The sequence below is a fragment of the Nicotiana tomentosiformis genome, chromosome 4 (assembly GCF_000390325.3).
Source record: "Nicotiana tomentosiformis chromosome 4, ASM39032v3, whole genome shotgun sequence".
In the NCBI taxonomy this organism is placed as follows: domain Eukaryota; kingdom Viridiplantae; phylum Streptophyta; class Magnoliopsida; order Solanales; family Solanaceae; genus Nicotiana; species Nicotiana tomentosiformis.
Window position 1 is genome coordinate 113,168,828 of NC_090815.1, and position 27,346 is coordinate 113,196,173.

The 27,346-nt window shown below is 38.5% G+C and overlaps 3 protein-coding genes across 3 annotated transcripts; all 3 read right to left on the reverse strand.

Moving 5' to 3' along the window:
• Positions 1 to 4,627: 4,627 nt before the first annotated feature.
• Positions 4,628 to 5,293, reverse strand: LOC138910367 (secreted RxLR effector protein 161-like). The gene has a single exon (XM_070201602.1). It carries the CDS (start codon positions 5,291 to 5,293, stop codon positions 4,628 to 4,630), a length of 666 nt encoding a protein of 221 aa, XP_070057703.1.
• Positions 5,294 to 9,148: 3,855 nt separating this feature from the next.
• On the reverse strand, positions 9,149 to 9,598 carry LOC104103961 (uncharacterized). Its single transcript, XM_009611930.1, has one exon. The coding sequence runs from the start codon at positions 9,596 to 9,598 to the stop codon at positions 9,149 to 9,151; it is 450 nt and encodes a 149-aa protein (XP_009610225.1).
• Positions 9,599 to 15,207: 5,609 nt separating this feature from the next.
• LOC104103958 (uncharacterized) lies at positions 15,208 to 26,691 on the reverse strand. Its single transcript, XM_009611928.4, has 5 exons — positions 26,249 to 26,691; positions 25,827 to 25,954; positions 25,621 to 25,733; positions 16,235 to 16,420; positions 15,208 to 15,539 (listed from the first exon to the last, which is right to left on the reverse strand). Exons 1-5 carry the CDS (start codon positions 26,623 to 26,625, stop codon positions 15,510 to 15,512), a joined length of 834 nt encoding a protein of 277 aa, XP_009610223.1. The 5' UTR covers positions 26,626 to 26,691; the 3' UTR covers positions 15,208 to 15,509.
• Between the last annotated feature and the right edge of the window lie 655 nt (positions 26,692 to 27,346).

A 27,346-nucleotide genomic window follows, 5' to 3' on the forward strand; every position in this document is an offset into this window, starting at 1 on the left:
CTTCAATTTTTGAAAATAAAAGTATTTTTGATAGGAAGCATTTGTCCTTTCGTTGGTACAAATCTGAATTAGCTGGCTAATAAATCCAAGAAATCAGATGGTTAAACAAAACAACCCGTCAAGTTTTTTTTTTTTTTTTTGGGGGGGGGGGGGATGACGACTACACCAGTGTGACAGTCAACTCAAAACCATCCAATTCGTGATGAATCTTAATCACAACGTATGATAAATTTTACTATTTAATTAAATATAGTAATAGAATGTATGAGTCCACCAAACTGTATAGAGATCTGGTCTTATTATACCAGTTCCCACAAAAATAGCTAATGAACCAGTAAGTAAATGACACAGGAGATTTTACGTGAAAAAATCCCTGCTCAATGGGATAAAAAACCACGACCTACACCTGTAGGATTTCAACTTCACTACTTGAGCAATCTTTAGATTACAACCTATTGTAACCTAGGAATTAAACTCTTAATCCCTCACTAACTTGTAATACACCTATTACAAGCCACTTTGTAATATACCTATTACAAAGACTTCAACTCATGACTAACTCTAGTCACGACACAAACTCTAAGGGTTTATGATTTTCGGAAGTTCCTAGTTAAAGCTTCTAAATAAGCAAAGTAGGAATTACAATGAAAAACTAATACAAAGATACAACTTAACTAAGGACATACAAAAGACTTGTTGTAGGAACTGGTCCGTAGTACTGTTGTACTTTGTTCTTAATGCACTTGTGACTTCAATGCTTGATTATCAGATCTTGAGTGCTTGAGTTATTTCACAAGTGTTCAAGTGATGTTTTGTTGTAATGCTTCTTGTTAATATCCTTTGGATGACATCACTTGAACGATGTAAACACTTGGTTGGTAAAAAGCCTTTCCCAATGAAAAGTGACTGCTGCACTGTTTATGCACTGTAGTGACTGCTGCACTGTTTATGCATTGTGGCATGTACAGTGCAGGCAGTCACTTTCCAACTGTAGAGTTGACTTCGTACTTCTTTCAGGAAAACTCAAAGGGATCATGTCCCTGAGTTGATTCTTTTATGTCTGAAGTCATAAAACACACACTAGCTTGAGTCTGTTGATAGAGATATATACCAAGTGTACATCAGGTCCTTTATCTGGTTCTTAATAATAAGTTTGTTAGATCATCAAAACATAAATTTAAGATACTTTAAACCCATCAATTTCTCCCTTTTTGATGATGACAAACTTAAAAATTGAAAACCATTTATAGAACACAATAAACCAGATAAAGTACCGAAACTTCACAAGTTCCCCCTGACTCTATGCTTCCCCCGTACTCAGATGCCCCTGCTTCAATTTATCTTCCCCCTTTTGGCATCATTAAAAATACACAAACAAGTAATCAGCATAAAGAAGTCTAGCCCAGCTAACTCATGCCACATGTGTGCACACAACATGATAGAAAAGAGATGCAAAAAAATACAAGCATTTAACAGCAAAAAGAGAGTCTACATTGATTTATAAGACATAAGCCTCTGCCAAGAAAGCAGAGGCAAGTTTGGACTATTCAAAGCGGGAGCAGTTCAGGTGAAGTCCATCCACATCACAAAAAAAAAAAAAACTACCACAAGTCATCAAAACAAAAGAGAGAAACTTGACACCGGTCACTGGCACTGGTCACTGGAAGATATTCCTAGGGAGAGCTAGAGGAAGAAGGCTTGGGGGAGGCCACAAAAGTGTTGAGAACAAGGTCAATCCGAGCATTTGTGGACATCTGCTCTGGGAGCAGTTTCTCTCGCAGGTTCTCCACCTGTTGTCTGAGCTTAGCATTTTCTTTTGACAGACGAGCAACTTCTTCACTTGATGAACTGGAAGGTCCTGGTGCCCCTATAGCCTGACTTAGCTGAGTCTCGAGAATGGCATTCCTTGCCTTCAGCTTCCTGATCTCCTCTGTAGCACTATTCTGGGCATTGATCAGCTGGGAGATCGTCGAAGTGCTGCCCATTCCTCCAACCTTTTCAACACATTCACATTCCTCCGGTGTAATTTTTCAGAAGGTATGTTTCCTGGTTCTCATCTTGGGCTGTCCCAAGGGCACATTAAAGAACTTGAAGACACGCGTGAGAAGAAAGCCATAAGGTAATCCATGGTTCCCATCCTTGAAAGCTGCTACTTTCTGCATATGTTCAATCACAATGGCAGGCAAATTGATAGAGCAAAACTCATCCAATGCTTCCATTAAGTATAGATCAGACCAGGATGTGATGGACCTTTTATCAGCACGAGGGAGCAGAACCTTATTAACCAACTCAAATAACAATTGGTATACAGGAAGCAGAGCCTTCTTGTATACCTGTTCCCCATGCTGGATAACTTTCTCTTTCACAATGGCGCGCCTAAAATTAGAGCCACAAGTGCCTCTCACAGATGGCAACCCTTCAGATGGAACCCTGAGAATGTTTACCAACACAGTAGCATCAATAACAATATCCACATCATTCTCTAGGACACAGATGTGGCCATCTTCAACAGTGAAGAGTTCAGCATAGAAACTTTGGACCTCATCCTCATACACCTTGGGCACATCCTCTTTGAACAGATGGCCCCACTTCTGAAATTCCACCATCTCAAGAATTTATCTCATACCGCCATTTCAGAAATCTCTAGGTCAAACGTGCGACCCCACAATACCTTCTGGTACTGCAACCTTTCTTGCCCAAGCACACTTACACTTTTCACCCTTTTGACAGAACCGGGTGCCCCAACAGTTTCCAACTTCCTTTTACTAGACTTCTCAATGGACTTACCCTTGCTACTTGATTTCACCAGAATATCATCATCAAACACTATTTTTCCTTCACAACTTGCTTAGACTTGATACTAACTTTCACAGACTTTTTACTTGATGTTTCAACAGCTTCCTTTGAAGCACTCTCAACAGATTATTTCTTTTTCTGAGATCTCTTAACCAGGGAACTTGGTTCCTCTTGAGCATCCTCATCCACTTCCACTACAGGTATACTTTTTTCACACATAATTTCCCCGTCCTTCACCAGCCTCTTCTTCTTTTTCTTGCTACTCCTTTTGCTTTTCTTCAAGGCAGACTCAAATGCCTCCTTCTGTTGCAACCTTGTGGTAGGTCGCTTAGGAGGGGGCTCAGGAGTGACCACGAACTTTCTAATCTTAAAGCGTGCACTGAGAACTACATTATCTTGTTCATCCTTATCACTAGATCTCACAACGGGAGGGATGGAATCCAATAATTCAGCATCAAAGTGAGGAGATGGAGAAGGATTGAAGCTGACCTGGGAAGATGATTCCTGACATGTTTCCTCAGGGAGGGGATCAGGTTCATCAGCAGGGTTCCCAGTAGCTTCTTCAGGAGCAGAAGATCCGAAGAGCACCATTGTTCCTTCTTCTCCTAAGAGCGGAGTCCCTTCCCCCTGAGACTCAAACAAGGAAGAAGTTACCTCATTCACCAGTCTTTCGGCAGCAATGGCCAACATGTTTTTGATGGTCTCCTTTTCTTGAGGTTCCATAGCAGCAGCAGTAACTAGAGGACTAGTAGACTGATCAGTATCTTCCTCGGACACCCCTTTTCCTTGTTGAGTTTCACCCTTTTCTTTATTCTTGTTCTGTTCTTTGAGAGTATCAGGCAATAGAGAAGAAATACTATCTATTTTTGGTGCTTTTGAGTCCTCCACACTTAAGGAAGGAGTATCGACAGAGGGAGTGATGAGAGAGATAGGGGGTGAAAGGGAATCAAGTTTGGGTGTTTCTGGGTAAGCAATGGTAGAAGAGGGGGCGTTTGGTGGTGTTTCTAACATGGCGGATAAGTCAAGGGTTTTCTCTTCAGAGGTGGGTAGGTTTGCTTGCTCTTCAGCCATGGTAGATAGTTGGGTAGAAAGTTTTGGAAGAGTGGAAAGAGAGAAGGATGATCGCTTAAGTTTAGGAGGTGTAGGGGTTTTAAGGAGGGAAAGGATAATTATGAGGGAAGAGAAACGGGTTCTGAAACGGCTGTAGGTTTGTGGGAAGATGCAACATTGCAGAGGGAAGTGAAAAGATTTGAAAGAAAAGACATATTATACAGGGTCTGAAAAGGTGGATGACGTGGCAGTTAATTTTGTTTCTTTTGAGATATGCATGAAAAAACATAAGACTACTAACCTGTGGTACAAGAACCAGGTTCTTGACCGGTCTTTCAAAAAAGATTTTTCAACTCTCTTTTACCGCTCATGCATTGTTTCTTCAGCTTCTATAATCACCATGCGTGTCTACCTGCAACGGTATAGAAGTGAATTAGGCTTGGCCGGAAAATACTTTAGCTAGATTTACCTGAATGTAACTTTCATAGCTATATGGAAGGGAATCAGGTTCTCAATTAGGCTTGATTAACCCCAGTGCCATCCTGTTTTTCTCAGAATGTTCCCTGCTCAGAGCTTTGGTGAAGATGTCTGCAATTTGTTCTTCTGTACTACAAAACTTCATACAAATAAGCCCCTTCTCCACATTGTCTCTGAGAAAATGATGTCTCACATCAATGTTCTTGGTTCTCTTGTTCTGGACCGGGTTCTTTACCATGTTGAGTGCACTGGTGTTGTCATATAGAAGAGGTACACAGTCAGTGTATACTCCAAAATCCTCCAATTATTGTTTTATCCACAAGAGCCGGGCACAGCAAGAAGCTGGAGCAACATATTCTGCTTCAGCTGTTGAGAGAGCTGCAGAGTTTTGCTTCCTTGTGCCCCATGAAATCAGACAGGATCCTAGGAAGTGAGCCATTCTGGATGTGCTTTTCCTGTCCACTAGATAACCTGCATAATCTGCATCAGCGTACCCAACAAGATTAAAATTGTCACCTGAAGGGTAATACATAACTAGGTCCTGTGTTCCCTTAAGATATCTCAGAATCTTTTTGGCAGCCTTTAGGTGAGATTCCTTGGGGTTTGACTGGAACCTTGCACATAGACCTACACTGAATACAATATTTGGTCTATTGGTAGTGAAATAGATGAGAGATTCAATAATGCCTCGATACATTGTTTGATTTACAGAAGAGCCAGATTCATCCAAGTCCAGTCGAGTGGCAGTGGCAATGGGAGTGTCGATCACTTTTGATGCTTCCATATCGAACCTCTTCAAAAGCTCCTTGATGTATTTCTGTTGACTGATACAGGTTCCCTTCGTGGACTGCTTCACTTGAATACCCAAGAAAAAGTTCAGCTCCCCCATCATTCTCATCTCAAACTCACCTCTCATGAATTTTGCAAATTCCTCACAAAGAGTCAGTTGTTGCCCCAAAGATAATATCATCAATGTATACCTGAACAATGAGCAGGTTCCTTCCTCGTTTCTTCAGAAACAGAGTGTTGTCAACTTTTCCTCTTGTAAAGCAATTTTTAAGAGAAACTTTCACAACCTTTCATACCAAGCTCAAGGAGCCTGCTTTAAACCATACATTGCCTTGTCCAATTTGAACACATATTCAGGATGTTCAAAACATTCAAAACGTGGAGGTTGCTTAACATAGACTTCTTCTTTGAGAAAACCATTCAGAAATGTACTTTTGACATCCATTTGGAACAAGGTGAATTCCATATGTGGTGCAAAGGCAATGAGAATTCTGATGGCTTCCATACGAGAAACTGGAGCGAAGGTCTCTTCATAATAAATCCCTTCCTCATTATTGTAGCCTTGAACAACTAGCCTTGCCTTGTTCCTTGTAGTGTTTCCATGCTTATCAAGCTTGTTTCTGAACACCCACCTGGTCCCTATGATGGTTCTATCTGAGGGTCTAGGTACCAGGTGCCATACTTTGTTCCTTTCAAATTGATGTAGCTCTTCTTGCATAGCTGTGATCTAGTCTGCATCCTTCAAGGCTTCCTTACTATTTTTGGGTTCTATTTGGGAGAGGAAGGCTGAGAAGGCAAGTGAACTTCTTGCTTTTGATCTAGTTTGGACTCCAGAATCAAGGGGTGATTATATTATCGAGAGCATGAGAGCTTTTGTGTTTCCAGTTTGGCACTTGAATATCATTAGTGGAGGAACTAGGTAATCCTGACTGGTTCCCTTGCATTCTTCTTTCTGCTACCTATGGAGTACTTTGAACTGCATCAACCACTCTTTCTTCAGCTTCAGTAGTTGTGATTTGGGTACCTGGTTCCTCTTGAGTTGGAGTGGAGGAGGTTGTGTTGCCTTCATTTGTCTCCTTCACTTGACTCATCATATCTGCCTTTCCATTTGCCATATCAATGATTTCCCTTGGAACCAGCAGTGGCTCACTGTCTTGATCATCCTTGTTGCTCTTCTCACCAGATGAAGGGGACTCATTAAAGATTACATGAACATTTTCTTCCACACACTGAGTCCTTTTATTGTAAACTTTGTAAGCTTTGCTTTGAGAAGAATACCCCAGAAAAATTCCTTCATCGCTTTTGGCATCAAAATTTTCAAGCTGATCCTTTCCATGGTTGAGAACATAGCACTTGCACCCCGAACGTTCTTAAGTGAGTCAGCTTGGGCTTCCTTCCATTTAGCAGCTCATAGGGAGTTTTGTTCAAGAAAGATCTGATCATGCACTTGTTCACCAAGTAGCAGGCAGTATTTATGGCTTCTGCCCAGAAATATTTGGCTATCCCACTATCAATAAGCATTGTTCTGGCCATATCTTCAAGGGTTATGTTCTTCCTTTCTACAACTCCATTTTGTTGTGGAGTTCTTGGAGCTGAGAAGTTGTAGGTGATGCCATTTTCACTGTAGAGTTCATCAAACTTGGCATTGTCAAATTCTGTTCCATGATCGGATCTGATACAAGCCACTTTTGATTCCATCTTCACTTGAATTTTCTTCACAGAGGCTACAAATACTTCGAAGGTCTCATCCTTTGTTCTGAGAAACAACGTCCAAGTGAATCTTGAGTAGTCATCCATTATCACAAAAGTGTATCTTTTTCCTCCCCTGCTTGGCACTCTCATAGGGCCACATAGATCCATATGAAGTAGTTCAAGTGGCTTTGATGTGCTAACATCCTTCTTTGGCTTGAATGAAGATTTCACATGCTTTCCTCTAGCACATGCATCACATACTTTGTGCTCTTTGAACTTTGAATTTGGCAAGCCACGAACCAGATCCTTCTGTATTAGCTTGTTCAGAAGAGAGAAGCTTGCATGTCCTAGCCTTCTGTGCCACAACTCGGCATCATCATCAACAACTTTCAGGCAGCTCATGCCACCACTTTGTAGGGACTCGAAATCAGCAACGTAGATGTTCTTGCATCTTTTGGCCACAAGTACCACTTCACCAGTTACCAGATTAGTAACTGTTCATATCTTTGACAAAAACTCCACTTTATTTTCCTTATCACAAATTTGAGAAACACTCAAGAGACTGTACTTCAAACCATTGACATAATACACGTTCTCGATTGAGTGTGAGAGAGACATTCCAATTTTTCCAACACCAAGAATGTACCCCTTTTCCCTATTTCCAAAGTATACATTCCCTCCTTGCAGGGCTTTCACTGTAAGAAAGTCTATGGTATTCCCAGTCATGTGCTTAGAGCATCCACTGTCCATGATCCATTGTTGACTGCTTCCTCTCACTGTTCCCTGCATAAGGAATTCAAGGGTTAGATTTAGGAACCCAAACAAGTTTGGGTCCCTTGTAATGAGAAAAGGGATGAATGAGAGCTCTTCTAGTCCATGCAGGCAACATGCGTTTTTTGTGAGTGGCACCTGGTCCTCTTCTAGTAGTTACTTTTTCAGCAAAAACTTTGTTTTTCTGAACAGACTGGACTCTGGCTTGGCAATTTTCCTTGAAATTCCCATTGTTCCCACAGTGGGTACAAAGTCAGTTATCAGGTACAGTGACGTACTTGCTATGAGGGTTATAGGGAACTTTCTCCCTTTGGAACCTTATTCACTGCCTGTTTCCACCATTGTTAAAATACATGGCAGTAATAGCTTTTGAGGACCAGGTCCACTTAAGAGATTTCTCAAGATCATTTTTTACTTTTTCCAATTCTGCTTGAAGCTGCCTATTTTTCTCAAGCTCAGCACATAAATTAGTTTTCACAATATTCAGCTCATTTTTAAGTTTAATATGTGCCTCACTAAAAATTTCCTTTCCTTTTTCAGAATTTTCAGGCCTAAAGTCTGCTTTAAGTTCCTCAATTGTTTCCTCTAGGTCTGCAATCACCACTAGGAGATCATCTATTTCTTGCTCAGTGATAGCAACTTTCTCCACTAAGGCATTCTTTTCTTTACTAAGGTTCTCAATGGTTTCTTTTAAGTCAACTACAACTAGCATCAAATCATCCATTTCATGTTCTACTTTAGCAATTTTTTCTATTAGAACCTCCTTTTCATTTTTCAGATTTTCTATGGTTTCCTTCAGGTCAACTACACAAACAACCAAGTCATCTCTAGTCTGCTTAGCATCTCCTAACTCTATGGTTAAGGCATCCTTATCACTCACTAGACTATGATATGCATCAATCAATACATTAGCTAATAACATGAGTTTTTTAGAAGAATAGGATTTCAGATTTCTCTGAACATCCCTAAAATTTACCTCATCATTGTCATCATCTTCATCATCGTCTGACTAATCCATCAAGGCGAATATTGAATCATATTCATTTGCTTCACTTTCAAATGCCAACATGGAGCTATCACCTGTATCATTTTCTTTTTCAGACTCACTAGAGGAGTCTCCCCATGCTGCAAGAGCTTGCTTCACAACATTGTCAGCTGCGTTTGTTCTTTTGAAGTGTTTGTCAGGAACCGGGTTCCTCTTGGCTGCTTTATGAGAGTTGTGCTTGAAATGTTCTTGCTTCAGAAGAGGACAGTACTTGATGAAATACCCTGACTTTCCATACTTATGACAGAGGTCATAATTCTTTGGTTTGCTGGAACTACCTCTCTTTGGTATACCTCCATTCCTTCGAACCATTTTCTGAAACCTTCTGGTAAGGTATACCATATCGCTATCCTCCTCACTCGAATCATTGTTTTCAACTTTGAGTACCAGGTTCTTCTCCTTCTTTGGTTTTCTTCTTTCACTGTCCTTCTATCTCTTCATCTCATAGGTCTTCAAATTTCCAACCAGCTCATCCATAGTCAGTGTTTGCAGATCCTTGGCTTCAGTAATAGTATCCACCTTACTCTCCTAGGGGCTGGGTAAAACTCTAAGAACTTTCCTCACGAGCTTGTTTCTATGAATGATTTCTCCAAGAGAGTGTAGCTCATTTATAATGGAAGTGAATCGGGTATGCATGTCTTGAATGGATTCATTATCCTTCATTTTAAAGAGCTCATACTCAGTGGTGAGCATGTCGATCTTGGACTGCTTTACTTGAGTGGTTCCCTCATGTGCCGTTTGTAGAGCTTCCCATTTTTCCTTGGCGGATTGACAGGCTGAGATCCTATTATATTTATCATGTCCTATGCCACACACCAAAATCTTTTTGGCGCGAAAATTCTTTTCTACAGCTTTTCTGTCGGCATCATTGTACTCTTTCCTGGTTTTTGGCACCATTACAGTAGGTTCTCCTACCTTCTTTGTTGGGACGTATGGACCATCACAAATAATATCCAATAACTCAGAGTCTTCTGCCATTATGAAGTCATGCATTCAAGTTTCCACCAGCCATAGTATTGGCCGTTGAATCTCGGGGGCCTGTAGGTTGATTGTCCTTCCTCGAAGTTTGGTGGAGCAGCCATAGTGAGTATCTTCTCTAGGTGTTAACCTTTTAGAAAGAACTGGCTCTGATACCAATTGATAGAATGTATGAGTCCACCAAACTGTATAGAGACCTGGTCCTATACCAGTTCCCACAGAAATAACTAATGAACCAGTAAGTAAATGACACAAGAGATTTTACGTGGAAAATTCCCTGCTCAAGGGGATAAAAAACCACGACCTACACCTGTAGGATTTCAACTTCACTACTTGAGCAATCTTTAGATTACAACCTATTGTAACCTAGGAATTAAACTCTTAATCCCTCACTGATTTGTAATACACCTATTACAAGCCACTTTGCAATACACCTATTACAAAGACTTCAACTCATGACTAATTCTAGTCACGACACAAACTCTAAGGGTTTATGATTTTTGGAGGTTCCTAGTTAAAGCTTATAAATAAGCAAAGTAGGAATTACAATGAAAATCTAATACAAAGATACAACTCAACTAAGGACATACAAAAGACTTGTTGTAGGAACTGATCCGTAGTAGTGTTGTACTTTGTTCTTGATGCACTTGTGACTTCAATGCTTGATTATCAGATCTTGAGCGCTTGAGTTATTTCACAAGTGTTAAATGATGTTTTGTTATAATGCTTCTTGTTAATATCCTTTGGATGATGTAAACACTTGGTTGGTAAAAAGCCCTTCCCAATGAGAAGTGACTGCTGCACTGTTTCTGCACTGTAGCATGTACAGGGTAGGCAATCACTTTCCAACTATAGAGTTGACTTGGAAAACTCAAAGGGATTAGGTCCCTGAGTTGATTCTTTTCTGTCTGAAGTCATACATCACACATTAGCTTGAGTCCGTTGATAGAGATATATACCAAGCGTACATCAGATCCTTTATCTGGTTCTTAACAATAAGTTTGTTAGAGTATCAAAACATAAATTTAAGATACTTTAAACCCATCACATAGGTCGACCGATTCATATAGCGAACTCAAATTTGTTTAAGATTGAGACTTAATTATTGTTTTTTTTTTTTGAGTTTGTTGGTTGTTGGGGCTGTGGGGGGGGGGGGGGGGGGAGGGGGTGTGTTCTTAATTTGGTTTACGCCTCTTGGTTTGATCAATATTGATCATCTTATCAAGTCCTTGCAATATGTTAGTACCCTTTTTTTCCAAATTTTTGTGGGGTCAGAATCATAAATAGCAAGCGAAAGGGTCTTTAATACTGGAACCTTTCACCAAATTAAGTTATGTAGGATCAAGATATTATCTTAATTGATTGATAAGTTGTGAATAATTAAATGTAAGTAATTATATTCACCACTTAAAACAATAAAACTACGTGACATAACCATTAATATAACATACAGGCACTAGCATGCTATAAGATTTTTGTAAATCTCTGATCTCATACAGTGATATTTCTTTTCAAATAACTTTTTGACTTCAAAATATTTGTATTTAAATAACTATTTCAATAGAGCCAGAGGTCCATTTTTGCCAATATATATGAAGTCCAAAATTTATTCGGAGGGTTTAGGATTTATGCATCTACCATCTTTCTCACTTAAGGCGCTATAATTACGTAGCTATTTGTGTAATTGAGATATACCTACCTCTTTGTCAACAATTTACAAATTACAAAGTACTAATAATGAAGAGATCATTTCCTAGTATGAACTCTGGCAATATATTGAAACTATAGAGCCTGAGCTATAAGGCCAGCTCAGTGCATAACTTTCAACACGTAAGTGTAGTAGTAGGTTGATATAGAAGAGAAATAAATGAGGTTAGGGGGGCAAAAGTAATCACGTGAGAAGTAAGAGGGGGAGAAAAAACATAAAATCCAAAACAAAATCTAAGGAAGATCCCAAAGTCACTTAACATATTGGCCAAAGAAGAAACAGTGGTTGGATTTTATGGATTTTTATGATGGCTATATCTCACAATTATTTCTGCTTTTAGGACCTTTGCTATTCCCTCCCTCTCTAATGGATCCAGCTGTTTTAATGTCTCTGACTATATCTGTAATCTGTCCTTTACACTGTTCCTCTTCTGGCCCCAAACCCCCCCTAGCCCACTATTAATCTCACAACAAAGTACAATTAGAAAGAATGTCTTTTTACCCTTAAATATAGTTTTCAAATTTGAATCTAAATAAAACAAGATCCTTATAGGAAGCATTTTGCTCTTAAATTAGGTTTTACGCGGTGTGAATATGAATTAGTCGGAGTTCTCAAATCTAGTACCAAACACCCCCCCCGAAACACCAAAAAAAAGACAAGCCTTTTTTGTTAAATGTTATGGTGTTGCTTCTTCTATCTTAATTTACGTGAAAGAATTCAAAGTACGAAATTAAAATATCTAATTTTTATTGTGAATTCTTCAAGCTTTAAAATTTTACATTTATGTATTTAAGAAATTAACTAAAAAATACTATAAGTTCAATCTATTTTAAAAAGTTTGAAAAAACAATAGTCAGAGACAAAATGATTTGATTCCCTAAATCATTTTCCATGTAAAATGGAATAGAAAGAGTAATTAGTTTCCAAAGACAAGAAAGTTGACATTAATGTAACATCAGAGTATAATGAACATTAGTCTTGAATGTACAAAACAGGATAATTCACTAGGGAAACATAGTACATAATCTAGATTTGATTCAATTAACTCAACAATGTGGCCCAAGTAAGTGCACATAATAATTGCTATAATGAAGCATATTATTGAAAGGACAATGTTAATAACAAGTGATAACTTAACGGCAACATCCACAAATAAGAAGAATTGTTCATTTGTAGCCTATTATAGGGTTTAGTATAGTAGTTGTTGTAGCCCTTTCCTTGTCTCTCAGGTCTTAAACTTTCATCTGATATGTCACCGTCTATGCTGAATTGTATAGTCACTATCACCTTATATTCTCTCTCTCTCTATATATATATATATATGCTGCAGAAGAATCCATTAGTCTTTACCTTATAAGTTATAAAAACCAAACAAGTTTTAAAAAATCATTACACAAACAAGATAAACCGGGCGTATGCAGTTTGGACATCGGGTTTATATGAACTCAGTATTTTTTATGCAATATATAAATTTAAGTAAAAAAATTCACTAAAATTACAAGAAATAATAGATATGAACACATATTCTTAAAAATATACTCCCTTCGTTTCAAAAAGATTGACACTATTACTATTTGGAAAGTCTACAAGGTTATTTTTTGATCACGTTTTTCTTAAGCATTTTATAAATATTTTGAATTATGAATTATTATGACTTATAATACTTTTTATGTAGTTTCTGAAAATGTACATTTTATTTTCAAAAACTTGAAGAATCTATGTCTAAATTCACAGTCAAAGTTAAGTATTTTGACCTTCGTACTTCGAACTATGTCAATCTTTTTGAAACAGAAGGAATAATAGGTTTGAACCCATAAAACTTAAATTATGAATCCACCCCTTTAAGATAAACATTGATTAAAATCAAATACAAATCAGACCCCAAAAGAAAGAAAGAAAATTCAGACTAGTGGAAATCCAATAGGTAATAGACAATACCTTTCGAAAGTTCAAAAAAATATCCACTTAGATACAAAATGTGCCTTTAATGTTTATGCTGATGCAATGGTCTGAAATTCCCCTTTAATAATTCACTATACTTTGTTTTGTAACTAAAACCAACTTTCACTATAAAAGGAAGGAAGACTATAAGGTTTCTTTTTCCACAATGGTGTAAGATGGATTTTAAGGGCAAACATGTACCAATGCCTTGCCACTTTCACCTCATTAATTCCTTTGCTAAAAAACTCCATCCCTTTTCCCCTCTTAGCTACTAGTCTAGTACCCACTAGATTACAGCTACACAGAGTACTTTGATTTTACCTTCACTAGCTTTTATTTTGGATATTTCCACTTCCAAATTATTAAATATCTTTTCAAATATTTATCCATTTAAGATATAAATCTTGATATTTTCCTTAAAGTTTGAATTTGCTTTCTTAGCAAATTTTATAAGTAATTGTTATATTGGTACTTAGTTTCATAATTAATTAGTTTCATTTGGAATAAAGTTGGTATTACTAATTAATTAAATAATACATTGTTATTGCTCTTCTTAGTAATCAGAAATAATTTAAAATTTTGGATAAAGTAAGCTTATTCTTGTAGTGCTGACTAATGTAAAACACATGCAGATAACTAAATAGACAATCTCAAGTTAATCATATAAAGTCAAAGTGCAAGGTCAACCATTGTAGAGCAAATGATCTTCAATTGTCAATTTCAATGCAAAAGGGTTTGATTCTAAGTAGGAATTATTTCGATTTTATGAAACTTGAGCATTTGAGTTTCTCGATAAATCTGAAATTACGAGAAGTTTGACTTCAGACACCATTAGACATTGATATAATGTGATGATGATGACTTATTAACACCAAACGAAGACATGACTGACCAGAAAATCAATCAGAAATTCAGAAAAAAGGAAAAGTAAGATTAAAAGAAGCAAATTTAAAAATAAATAAAAAAGGAAAAAAAGAAAACAGAACTCAGTCAAACAAAGATTGATCTGACAGCACCAATAATAAGAGGAAGAGAAGGCAAATTTCAAACTGGCAAAGGCAGTGAGTGGTGGCATTTCTTGGCTGCCCAAAAATCCATCTGATGGAAACCTATATCAACCTTACTTTGCGCCCATCTCAACTATTTCAATTAATTTTGTATTTACTTATTTTTAATAATAATAAAGAACCAGTTTCCATTTGTTTCAACTAAGTTTAATCATATATTAGTGTCGGATCATTTTAGCCTCCAAGACTAAAGTAAATGTGAAAAAATCATGTCTAGATGCCACACATCAACCTTAAACTGACAGCTAATTGACAATGTAATAACAGCTTTCTTGGCCTATATATATATATATACACTATGCTCAACTCACTATTCATATACTGCTTGGCCGGCCTACCTACATTCCCTTCCCATTAACAACAACATAGGCCCTTTTCCACCCAGAAATAATGCTGCAAACGTCTCATCACTGCAAATCGGTTGCCTTTTCCCACAAAACAGATTTGAAATTTCTTACATGACAAAATCACACATTAAACAATGTTATTTATATATATTCGGGCATCAAATAGCAGTGATTAAAAGGTAGTAGTACTATTTATTAAACTCTCAGGTGTAAATAAAAGCAAAAGATTGACAACCCTTTTCTCTCCTAATTAGCAGCAGTTTTGGTTCACTTCCACAAAGTAGTTATTTTTGTAACACGCGCCAACTCATCAAGCAATTATCTCACCCTTTCTCAAACATTTTTAGCAGTTGAAAAGCAATTAGCTGCACTACTGAAGAGATTTCCTTATCATTTCTAATCTTAATACAACGAGCTAACTAATAAAATTTAACTAAGCCACTCCTAAAGATGAAGCCAACTTCTTATAAATTATTAACTCAAATGTTACTAACTGTATCGTCTTTCTGTTGATGTTGGTGAATGGCGACTGATAAAGAGTTCAAGGACCTTCAAGAAGCAATTAGATTTCTCTGCAGAAGCAGAAGCAGAAGCAGAAGCATCGGCATAACATACAATTCCCCTAGGTCACGAGGCAATCCGAATCAAATATTTGATACATCTGCACTGGACAAAGCATATGCCACATTTTCGTGCACCAATATGAAACTGTATTTTCTTCCACCGCTATTCAGACGCATGAACTACAACTTCATCTACTTATAATGAGAAATAACATGTACATACTGGAAAATTTCCTTTAGAAAGAGTATAATTGCAATAACATGTCGCGTGCACTGCTACCACAATCACCATCTTCTTACCAATGATGTCAGCAACTGCAACAAAACGATTTTTTTCTTAATAAATACAGAAATTGAACAAGCAACCATGTTTTACACAGTTACTGCATAGTTGTCACGTAAGAAACAAACTTTCATGGCGTAGGAAGAATAAGAATAAGAATAGAAAGTAAGCACAGGTTTACGCCCACTCGTTTTCGTTTCCATTTGTTCCCTCAATGAACGTGAAAATTTCAAATATTTACTATCAAGTAAAGAAAAAACCATGCTTGTCTGAGAACAACCCAAAAGTCAGCTCTTAGCAAACAAATTGATCAAATGTCAACCAAGTGTTATTTCAACAAATAACGAGTTTAGTGCATGGGAAAATAAAAGCCATCACACAAAGGGGAGGATGTAGGCTTTCGGCTATGGGTTCAACTGAACCCATAACTTTCGACACGGAGTACGAATTTATATGTAAAAACTTATTAAAATCTCAAAAAATATTAGATTTGAACCCACAATTTTAATAGTACAATGCTAAAAATCTTAAAAGTTGAATCTATTAAATTTAGATCTTGGATCTGCCTCTTATCACACGCCACATGCATATAAAGTTCCGTGGCTTGAGTTAACAGATTTGATTGCTCAAACAGGGTAGCCATGTTAGGGAAGCAAGAAAAGGTTCATAGAAACAGCTATCGCGCCATTAATATCCCAAGTTACTGATTAGACAAGAGAAACTTTACCTCAAAAAGTTCAAAAGGGCTTCCGCTCTTATAAACATCATTCTTCTTCGGCTGGTCCTTTGGTAAGATGCTGAACAAGAGTGTCCTCCATCCGATAAGTAATACAGCAGTACTCCCCATGGTAACTATTATGAAGTTGACTGGTGGTATATGACCCACAGAGGCAGCCCTTATAGCTAAACCCACCTGCAAATGAAGAGAAGCAGAGAGTAAATAAGAGTCAGCTGATGATTAGGAATCCTTGATCCTCAACAAACCGAGAAAAAATGAAAGGCTGATAAATTTTTTTAAACAAAAACATGATCAAGCTCATGCTTCACGTAAGTGGGAGGGACTGAGCATAATCTATTTGTCTAACCTTTATCCTCAAATTACATCACTTCCTACTGATCTGTAAACTATAACGTCAGCGGTTACAGGGCCAATTTTTCGCAAATGGCACTGCACGGCAGCAGCCTGACACAAGCTACTCAGCCTTACTTTTCCCTCACTGTTTAGGACATAGAATTATTTCAGACTTCTGAAACGGAAGCAACACAATTACGGGTAAAAACACCCAACCTTTTATTATTCTCGCAGAATATACAAAGGACTCTCCGTTGGAAGGCTCACAACTGACTTCCTCCCAAGCCAACGAAATACAACACCTATATATAGGGGCTGTCACTGGCAGATTACAAGGGGCAATTACATCATAATGCTTGTCACTTGTCAAGCACTTAGCCATGTAATGGAGCACTTCCCACAAAATGGTCCCGCCATTAGCACTTTTACATGTCTTGCACACACTGTCTTTAACTTGCATTGCCTTGTCATTTGACCATGCCTCGCACATTAGCTTATGATAATGTCTTTGTCACAGTCTTGCCGTCCGACTGATCCGTACGCATGCGTTGGCCAAATGCCATACGTCTGTTTTCGTTTGCCATCGTCGTCGCCCACATCCAAGGTTGCCTTGACATCACTCAAGCAACCTTGCCTAGCTGACCTGCCCAAGTCCATGCACTGACTTAAGCATGCACCCAGCTCCGTACATTGCTTGTCAAACCCATGCCGAAGGGCAATGTACAAGCCCTTGACATTGGTTCTACCCGGCATCCGTAATGTCTCAACATTAGGGACTAACAAACCACCCCCATTAGTTGGACTTGAGGTCCTCGTCGAGGCTGACTTCAAGTAGTCCTCTACTTGTTGTTCATACTGCCACAATGAAACATCATTTTCCCAAATCGCATATGTCTCGGGCTTTCCTTTCCATTGAATCAGGAATTCCGTCCGCCTATTCTTCTTATGCATCCCAAGAACCCGATGGTCAAGAACCTTCTCAATTTCTTCCTCAAGCTGAGTGCGCATCTCAGGAGGAGCTCTCTTTGTTTTATGTCTGCCCGGATCTTCAACATAAGGCTTTAGAAAACTCACATGGAAAGTTGGATGTATTTTCATTCTTTCAGGCAGCGTCAGTCGGTAAGCAACTTCACCAACAACTTCTAAAGAGGACCATCATACTTTGAAACCAAGGATCTATGCCTAACTCGGCTGTCAATCTTTTTCCAAATCTGCGGAGTTTGCTTTAACAGCACCTTGTCACCCACTTTGAACTCCAAGGGACGCATATTTTTGTCAGCATATTTCTTCATTCTTCTCTGAGCCTTTGCCAAGCTATCTGTCGCTTCTTTCGATGGACTTTATCAGTGGGTTCCCTAAGGTCAATGGATTGTCGTCGATCATGGTCGTGGTTGACAGGTTTTCTAAATATGTTGTTTTTATTGCTGCCCCTACAGAATGTTCTTCAAAAGATGTTGTTCTTCAAGAATGTGGTTAAATATATCGGAATGCCGAAGGACGTTATTAGTGACAGGGATGCTCGATTTACAGGCCGGTTCTGGACTCATCTGTTCAACTAGACGGGTACGAACTTGAAGTTTTCAACGGCGAATCATCCCCAAATTGATGGCCAAACCGAGAGAATTAACCATCTGTTGGAAAAATATTTGAGGCACTTCGTGACTGCCAGTCAACGCAATTGGACATATTTGCTAAATTGTGCACAATTCTCTTATAATTTGCACAAGTCTCTATCAACGGAGATGAGTCCGTTTGAGATTGTATTGGGGAAGCACCCTGCACAACCAGTGGCGATTGCACAACAAAGGACTGGGGTAAATGTCCAGCTGCTTACCGCTATGGTTGGGATAGACAAGCTATGATCAAAGAAGCGACAGATAGCTTGGCAAAGGCTCAGAGAAGAATGAAGAAATATGCTGACAAAAATAGGCGTCCCTTGGAGTTCAAAGTGGGTGACAAGGTGTTGTTAAAGCAAACTCCGCAGATTTGGAAAAAGATTGACAGCCGAGTTAGGCATAGATCCTTGGTTTCAAGGTATGATGGTCCTTTAGAAGTTGTTGCAAAAGTTGGTGAAGTTGCTTACCGACTGACGCTGCCTGAAAGAATGAAAATACATCCGACTTTCCATGTGAGTTTTCTAAAGCCTTATGTTGAAGATCCTGAAGATCCGGGCAGACACAAAACAAAGAGAGCTCCTCATGAGATGTGCACTCAGCTTGAGGAAGAAATTGAGAAGGTTCTTGACCACCGGGTTCTTGGGATGCATAAGAAGAATAGGCGGACGGAATTCCTGATTCAATGGAAAGGAATGCCCGAGACAGATGCGACTTTTCATTGTGGCAATATGAACAGCAAGTAGAGGACTATTTGAAGTCAGCCTCGACGAGGACGTCGAGTTCAACTAGTGGGAGTGATTTGTTAGCCCCTAATGGTGAGACGTGACGGATGTCGGGCAGAACCAATGTCAAGGGCTTGTACATTGCCCTTTGGCATGGGTTCGTCTGGGTTTGACAAGCAATGTACGAAGCTGGGAGTATGCTTAAGCCAGTGCACAGACTTGGGCAGGTCAGCTAGGCAAGGTTCCTTGAGTGATGGCAAGGCAGCCTTTGATATAGGCGACGACGATGGCAAACAAAGACATACGCATGGCATTTTGCCAAGGCATGCGTATGGATCAATGGGACGGCAAGGCTGTGACGAAGACATTGTCATAAGCTAATGTGCGAGGCATGGTCAAATGACGAGGCAAGTTAAAGACAAAGTGTGGGCAAAGCTGTGTGCAAGACATGTTACATTGAGTTAAAGTGCTAATGGTGGGGCCATTTCGTGGGAAGTGCTCCATTACATGGTTAAGTGTTTGTTTATAGTGTTTGACAGGTGACAAGCACTATGATGTAATTGCCCCTTGTAATCTGCCAGTGGCAGCCCCTATATATAGGTGTTGTATTTCGTTGGCTTGAGAGGAAGTCAGTTGTGAGCCTTCCAACGGAGAGTCCTTTGTATATTCTGCGAGAATAATAAAAGGTTGGGTGTTTACCCGTAATTGTGTTGCTTCCATTTCAGAAGTCTGAAATAATTCTAAGTCCTAAACAGTAAGGGAAAAGTAAGGCTGAGTAGCTTGAGTGTCAGGCTGCTGCCGTGCAGTGCCATTTGCGAAAAATTGGCCCTGTAACAACTGCAGTCACACAACATGCTGCCTTGTTCCAGCTTTACACATGCAAATAATTTCCCATGATGGGTAAGGCCTAGAAAATGCCCAACAAATTATGCAAATGACAACTTTTTCGTTGTTCAATGACTAATGAAATTCACGGGCAATGTATCAAGATGCGAGGAAATCTTGAGACTAGAAAATGATAGTTATCTATCAAACTCCAATGGAAGGCCAAAGCATCCATGGAAATGTCAAAGCAAGTATTGCATACCAAATCTTATGAAAAGACTACTTTAAGCAAATATAACCAGAAACATTTACCGAAGACAGTAGATCAGCCACACAAGAGTGAGTGTAACAGGGGAAAGATCCCCAATGTGATTTGTTGGTACTCAAATAAAGACTTATCCATAGTCATTTCCCTTTTTTTAATTCATTTTATGTGACGCATGACAGCATCTTCCCTATCAACACCACTGAAGAGATTCACATTCTTACTGTTGTCGCTGCTGTTATCACATAGACTTGTGATGAATCTTAGGAAAATTTGATTAACCATATATATTCTTTCCTATCGGAAAAGTTGCAATATATGAACACCCCTAAAACACCTATTTTCACAAAATCATTTAAACTTCAAGCACCAAGCTCTATACTGAATATATATGGTAAACAAAGGAGAGAAGTGTTAGATGAGAACTGGAGGTTTATTTCTAACAGAGGCTTGTCCAATGAATCTTAGGCAGAATTTGATTAACCATATAAGTTTTTCCTATCAGAAAAAATGCAACATATAAACAGCCAACTTGTAAGGATTGAATTGGAATGCCAATAACACTTCAAGGACCCACTATAACAATAGGAGAGTACTGTTTGAGGAGAACTAGAGGTTTTATTCTCAAATGGTTTCAAAGACAATCAAAATTATTCTCAATAATTCCAACTCTCTCATCTGTTCTACACAATATAAGTGTATCATTAGCATGAGTGCAACTTGTGATGTGCGGGTTAGACGCACATCATAAGTTTTGAACCCTGCCGCAAATAAAACGCCTGGTATTAAGTGATGAGTAGAGGGGCAGGCCTATTATCCAGCAAGTTTCGAACAGTGCGCCACCAACACTCGGAGATTTTACGGCTATTTTTAAAGTCACCTATGGACTTGAAGACATTATCAGAACACAGGTTCAGTCGAACATCCAATAGTCCTATTCTCAATTTTTTCGGCCGGCCTCTACGCCTTAAATATTTGCAAAGACCATTAATCTAGTAGAAATTTATACTTATCCTAATACCAATCCCCCCATTAAATTATTCCCTCTTTGCCTCTAGAAGGGAAATCAAACAAAAATTGTGATCCAAATAATTCAGTACATTGTCACATCCATTTTTCGCGATATTACCCATCTCTCAATTCATATAGAAGGATTATCTTCCTTTCCTTCGACGAACTACCAACCAAAGTTGTATAAAGGAAGTCCTTTTTGGTTATGAGAAACCTTTCTTATGCAATTGATGTCACTTTGTTTTCCTTTTTCATCACTTTATCAGCAACTCCCTTATTAGGCCATTCCTTGGGGTGTACGACCTCAACATAACTCTTTTGTTTAATACCTTGACTATTATCAGTCTGAAGATGCTCTCCTAGCTCTGCAAACTCCTGAATCCGATGATTTATATGCAGAGTTACAAGTGTTCTCAGGGATTAAAATGGCTTCTTCTTCTATCTTAAATTCGATGTATTCTAACGAAACTTACGTAGTGGTTAAAGCTTTGCTTGATGTAGTACTTTTACAGCTGATCTTGCTTCCTCCGGCTACGAACAAATTTTCCACTGTTCTCTGATGCTGATCTCTTCAGTCTTCTCTACTCAAATCCAGAAAAGAATGTGATAGTTGATGAAAATGCTGCCAACAAAGTTCCTTCCTCTTCCACCAGCAAAACTACAAGAATTTCCCTTCTCCGCTCTCTTCCATTCTCAAGTGAATTGTGACCAACAACGAAAGGCAATCTTGTATCCATCTTTAATTTAGCAGAAAATAGCATGTTTCTCGTTGTCATATCCTAGGTTTAAGTTAGTCAGTGAAACAATCTCAAATTTCCACGGTAAAGAGAATCAAGTAAACGAAACAAAGATTAAGCAAGGGGTAGAAAGAAGGAAGTCGCTAGAAAGATGACAGTAAGTATGAGAACAGAAGATTGGCTCACTAGTCAGTTCCCAAGAGAGAGAGTTGTAAACTGATCAAATCATATACTCATCAAGATATTGTTGCAGCCTCCAGGGTAGAATATTCGAACACAACTATCAAAAATAAATTTAGCTGCAACCCCATAGTTCATTACCCATATTTTTTGGCCTTAGAGCTATCAATAATATGGATAATGAACAATCAGGTTGCAGCAACGTAATGTTCTTCACCATCACTTTATCAAATATGATACAAATTCGTAAGTAAAGTTGGATTACCATATTTTTCTTTCACAAACTTTTTAACTAGCAAGATGTCCAATTGAAATGATGTTCGACTCTATTCACAATTGGAAATTGGTCAGTTATTTATTTTGTTGACATCTTTATTCCAATTCCTCTTCTTCAAATTTGATAAGTTGTATTTAGCAGATACTTTGTTCCTTTAGTTACATTCTACTTTTAAAAAAAAGGTAGTTTTAAACTCTTGATTATGGGCTAGAGCGCTTTTGACCTATAAGTCATGGGTTCGAGCCGTGAAATCAGTCATTGATGCTTGCATCAGGGTAGGCTGCCTACATCAATCTCACTCGGGGTGCAGCCCTTGCCCGGACCCTGCGTGGCTTTGTGCACCGAGCATCCCTTTTTAGCGCTTTTACATATTGTACTCTCTCCGTCCACGCAACCACTTCCGAGACATCCCAAAATATTCGACATGTTTCTGCAACTAGTAATACTCTATTTATACAATTGAAAATTCTCATATCTACAAAAGCATTGTACTTCATTTAAATAGTTTAACATTGAAATGGATGTGTGTGTATAGCAGGAGAGATATGATCAGGAATGAAGTTATACGAGACAAGGTGGGCGTGGCCCCTGTGGGAGAAAAGATGCGGGAATCGAGGTTGAGATGGTTCGGGCATGTGAAGAGGAGAGACACCAATGCACCCGTTAGGAGGTGTGAGAGGTTGACCATAGCGGGTCTAGGGGGGTGTAGAGGGAGGCCTAAGAAGTACTGGGAAGAGGTGATTAGGCAGGACATAGCGCTACTTCAGCTTACCGAGGACATGACCCTCGATAGGAAGGTGTGGAGGTCGAGTATTAGAGTTGTGGGTTGACAAGTAGTCGAAAGTTTCTCCTAGTCTCACCTACAGTATTGGTACTAGTCTTAGTTTACTATTCCTAGTTTCGTGTTGGTGCACGGTGTGTCATCCTTACCGGTAGTATTGGCACTATTCTTGTACTTTCCTATTCCTTGATCTTTGTTATTACTTGGCCATTTGCTTTCTTTGTCCTATTACACTGTTGCTGCTATTGTTTATTTATTGCTCCCTTATCTGTTCCTGAGCCGAGGGTCTATCGATAACAGTCTCTCTACCCTCATAAAGTAGGGATAAGGTCTGCGTACACACTACCCTCCCCATACCCCATTTGTGGGATTTTACTGGGTTTGTTGTTGTTGTTGTAACATTAAGTAATGTGATGTTTCTGGCTTATACTAAGTTATCAATTATTAAGTTGATATTTTTTCTACTTTTACCAAAAGAAGATACAATGGAATCTTACCTTGTACTACTTGTACCCATTCACACTATGTCACATAAAGAAAGAGAGTATTTTGTATATGCAAGCTAGAGAGAGCCATCGTATAAGAAAACTTATACCACACATCATATATGGAGTTTTGCCAAGGCGGAATTTGTAACCTTTCCAAACAAAGTTAAAAATTTCATTAAGACATAACTAATCATCCCTCATTTAGTAACTTGTTTGATTGGGCACGAAAGTTTAGAAAGGAAAAAAAAGACTTTGGGAACTTTAGCATCAAACATGCCATAACATTTGTTTGCCTATATCATGTCTTTAAGTATAATATGAAAAGTTTAGAAGTTAAATCGTTCCTAAACATAGAAAAGTGTCATTCTTTTTTGAACAAACTAAAAGGAAAGAGTGTTACATAAAATGGAAAAGAGGGAGTAAATTCTAAGCACACCGAAACTGGTTTTAACCTATGATGCAGTGCAACATATTCAAGCTTATTCCTGGTCACATGCAGTCAAGCACAAACCAAGTTACTGAGCAATAGTTCTACTTAAGGCCTCATTACACTCTGGAATGTTTCTAGATTACTAGCTTATTTGTTCTCCTGTTAAGGGCACAGAATGTTTTACATAAGTATTACAACTTCATTCTAATTACACTATTACACCTTACTTGCTGTTAGTTTCCCGATCTGGAAGCACCATTTCAGCTCACTACCGACAACTTTCATGGCACAGTCACCCTAAAAGAGGTTTTGCACCTCCTTCTCCTCTTCAAGTTTGTCGCCTTAACGGCTTAACCATGCATTTTGCATTATGTGCAACTACCACACATCCATGAGTTTTCTTTTGGCAGATCTCTGCATCTTATTGGGAGTGCCAATACTAAAAATCTAATTCCTAAGATATTTCCTTCCTCATATTGAATTTGTTCCTGTCTATCTAAAATGATAGAAAATCCTAAGTTCTTGAAATTCTGCTCCTCATCTCCTGATAGCATTGGCCAAAGCCCGAGGAAGTTCCAAGCTGTAATTGTTGGGAAAAGTTATCCCCATGTGATTGGCTAACGAGAAGAAAGAGAAAAATAAAAAGAAATAGACAAAGAAAAAAGGCAAGGAAGACAGCCTTCCATTGCCAGCCCCAACGGAGAAATGTCGGGGGCCAAAAATGGCAACCGACTTTGGCAAAGAACAGTAGGAGCCTAATTAATACGCTAATGTAATTGATTACGTCAGTAGAGTATTTTGAAGTCTGTAATAGGTCTCTTTCATGCTTCGCACATTTCTTAGGAATAGAGATGTAGATCACTTATTGGGACCCTTGAAATACCCACAGAATATTCATTGTAAATCAATGAGAATAAAAGTGAGAAATAAGGAACTGATAAAACAAGACCCAAGAGGAGCAAAACAATACCACTATAGTAGATGAGATACAATAAGCAATCGAATATCACAAAATCCCCGAGTTTAACACACTCAAAAAGGAATACCCTCTCCACCACCACTCAACTCTCTTTCCACATAGAGAATACCTCACTCATTGATCTACAACTCTCTATTCTTGAGAGCTCCTTGGTGGATCCACTAGATTAAATTCCAATTGGATGCTTGAATGAGGCACGGAAGATACCTATTTATGGGCTTCAAAAATATTGTATTGACATCATCAATTATATCAGCGTATTAAATAGGTTCCCACTTATTCATTGTCCAAATCCGGTTGCCAATTTTCGCCGACTGCCAATTTCTCCTTTGGGTCAGCAACGGAAGGGAAGAAGTCTTCCTTTGTCATTTTCCTTCGTCTGCTTCCTTTTTGTTCCTCTTTCTTGCCTTTTACCTTCAATCATCACATGCGGATGACTTCCCCGCCATTAATATCTAGCTCTGCGATAGTTAACTAACAACCACAGCTTACAACTAGTAAATAGTAGAAAATGGTGAATAGAAAGCATTCAACTGAGATTTTAAATTTTCATGTTAGAGAAGCTGCAAGATGTATAACTATCTAGACTTGTAAATTGGAAGCAAGGTTGACCAAATACCAGTCACCCATATATTGGATTTGTTTGGTAACCACCAGATAATGAGAAGAATAACCAATAAATATCTATAAATTATAGTATCCAATCAACTGGTATATAAAAAGGACTAACCGGAATGCCTAATGACCATGATTTGGTAGCAGCAATGAAAGCCTTAAAAAAACCATTCTTTCCTCGACCATCCTCCCCATATCCTCCAAGGAAATATGCGCTCAAAAACCAACCTAAGGAACACAATCATCATTAAAAATTCAATCTTTATGTTCAAGAATACATAATAACTTAGAGAGATAAGCATAACATATCAATTTTCCAACCAGCAATGAAAGGATCAGAAGTTCGCAGCGTGTCGGGATCAAAAACAGGGAAGCCATGACTGAACCTTCCAATTGCAGAAAAAAACAATAGAGCCGCTACATCTCCACCAGCTAACAAAGCCACCCAACTGAAAATCCACAAATTCATAAAGAAAAAAAAATCCCAATGAACAACACAATCACATACAAACAACACAACAACAATTACACCTCAGTCCTCACTATCCACCCCACTCCATTTCGGGCACGTTTAAAACCAATACTCAGTAACAACAGTATTACATACTCCGTATGTAATCATCTCATTAAGGGTAAAAAAAAGTTAATTTTTTTCTACAGATTGAAAGGGGGACAGACTAATAGAAAAGTGCATCACGTAGATTGGGAAAGAGGAAGTACTAATCAGATAAACAAAGACTTACCCCCATTTGTTGAGTTTATCACTAAAGGAAGAAGAATTGGGTTTCTCAAACTGGATAACACCTTCAAGAGGAACAGTATCTTGGCCCACGAAAGTGATTCCATCATCTGAGCCGAAAGAAGTTGACCCATTATTTGATCCACTAGTACTAGTAGTAGCAGTATTAGTTTGACGAGGAGCGCCGGCGCCGGAAGAAGATTCAGCGTTAGCAAGAGTGAGGGGTTTAGGGCGATCTTTTGGGCCGTGAATTGGGTTAGTAGTGGAAAGTTTAGTGGGGCGGCGATTGGAGAAGAGCGGAGGAATTGGGTGAGTGAATTTGAGGGAACAACGATGAGTTGCCGATAAAGCTCCGGCGGGAGCTTGGCTTAGAAGGTTCATTGTTTCCACTGCTTCCAATTCGTGGCTATCGTTCGATATGATTTCCGTTTTTTGGATTTTTGGTTTAAATTAAAATAGTGGTACATTGTCAACCTTAGTGGGAGCAAGCTGTTTTTGCCAGAAAAAATATTGTAAACTTTTTGAGAGAAAACCTAGGTGGAAAACAGGAAAATGATTTTTGAAAAGAACCCAGCCCCAAAAAATAAAAATAAAATATTGATAAGGTTACAAAACTTCTCTAATTTTCCTAGACATAAGAAGTTTTTTTCTAGTGTCATATTAAATCAAAACCTTTTCATCGAGGAAAAAAAAAACCTGCAGCGCCCTTTTTTGAAGTTGTTAAGCTATCTTCCAATCGACTAAAATTTATATTTTTTTATTTCCAAGGAGAAACAAAGCAACAAATTAAAAAAATAATTCAAAATTAAGCAAGAGAATGAAATTACAACAACATTTTCTTCAATACGCGAAGGAATACTAAAAGGTGCTTGGACGAGACTAACCATAGTTCTATATTGTTAAAGTAATTTTGTGGGATAGGTCGCACGAGATCTTTTTTTTTTTGGTTCAAAAGATACTTAATATATAATATTAAGGTTGAACGTTACAAGGAGCAGGAGGCAACATACACAATGGCCTAGGGGAGCGACCTCGTGATGGGTCGTAACAAAAAGGGGATGCATGTTGGAAACTAGTATTAGGGGAAGCCGTTTCCGGTGGG

What these genes read in the sequence shown, in the direction of transcription:
- LOC104103961 (XM_009611930.1), bottom strand. Translation starts at nt 9,598, where the DNA reads ATGGCAGAAGACTCTGAGTTATTGGATATTATTTGTGATGGTCCATAC.
- LOC138910367 (XM_070201602.1), bottom strand. Translation starts at nt 5,293, where the DNA reads ATGATATTATCTTTGGGGCAACAACTGACTCTTTGTGAGGAATTTGCA.
- LOC104103958 (XM_009611928.4), bottom strand. Translation starts at nt 26,625, where the DNA reads ATGAACCTTCTAAGCCAAGCTCCCGCCGGAGCTTTATCGGCAACTCAT. An exon ending in GATAAACTCAACAAATGGGG is followed by an intron (nt 25,955 to 26,248) that starts GTAAGTCTTTGT and finishes GTGGATTTTCAG; the next exon opens with TTGGGTGGCTTTGTTAGCTG. An exon ending in TTCTGATCCTTTCATTGCTG is followed by an intron (nt 25,734 to 25,826) that starts GTTGGAAAATTG and finishes TGTGTTCCTTAG; the next exon opens with GTTGGTTTTTGAGCGCATAT.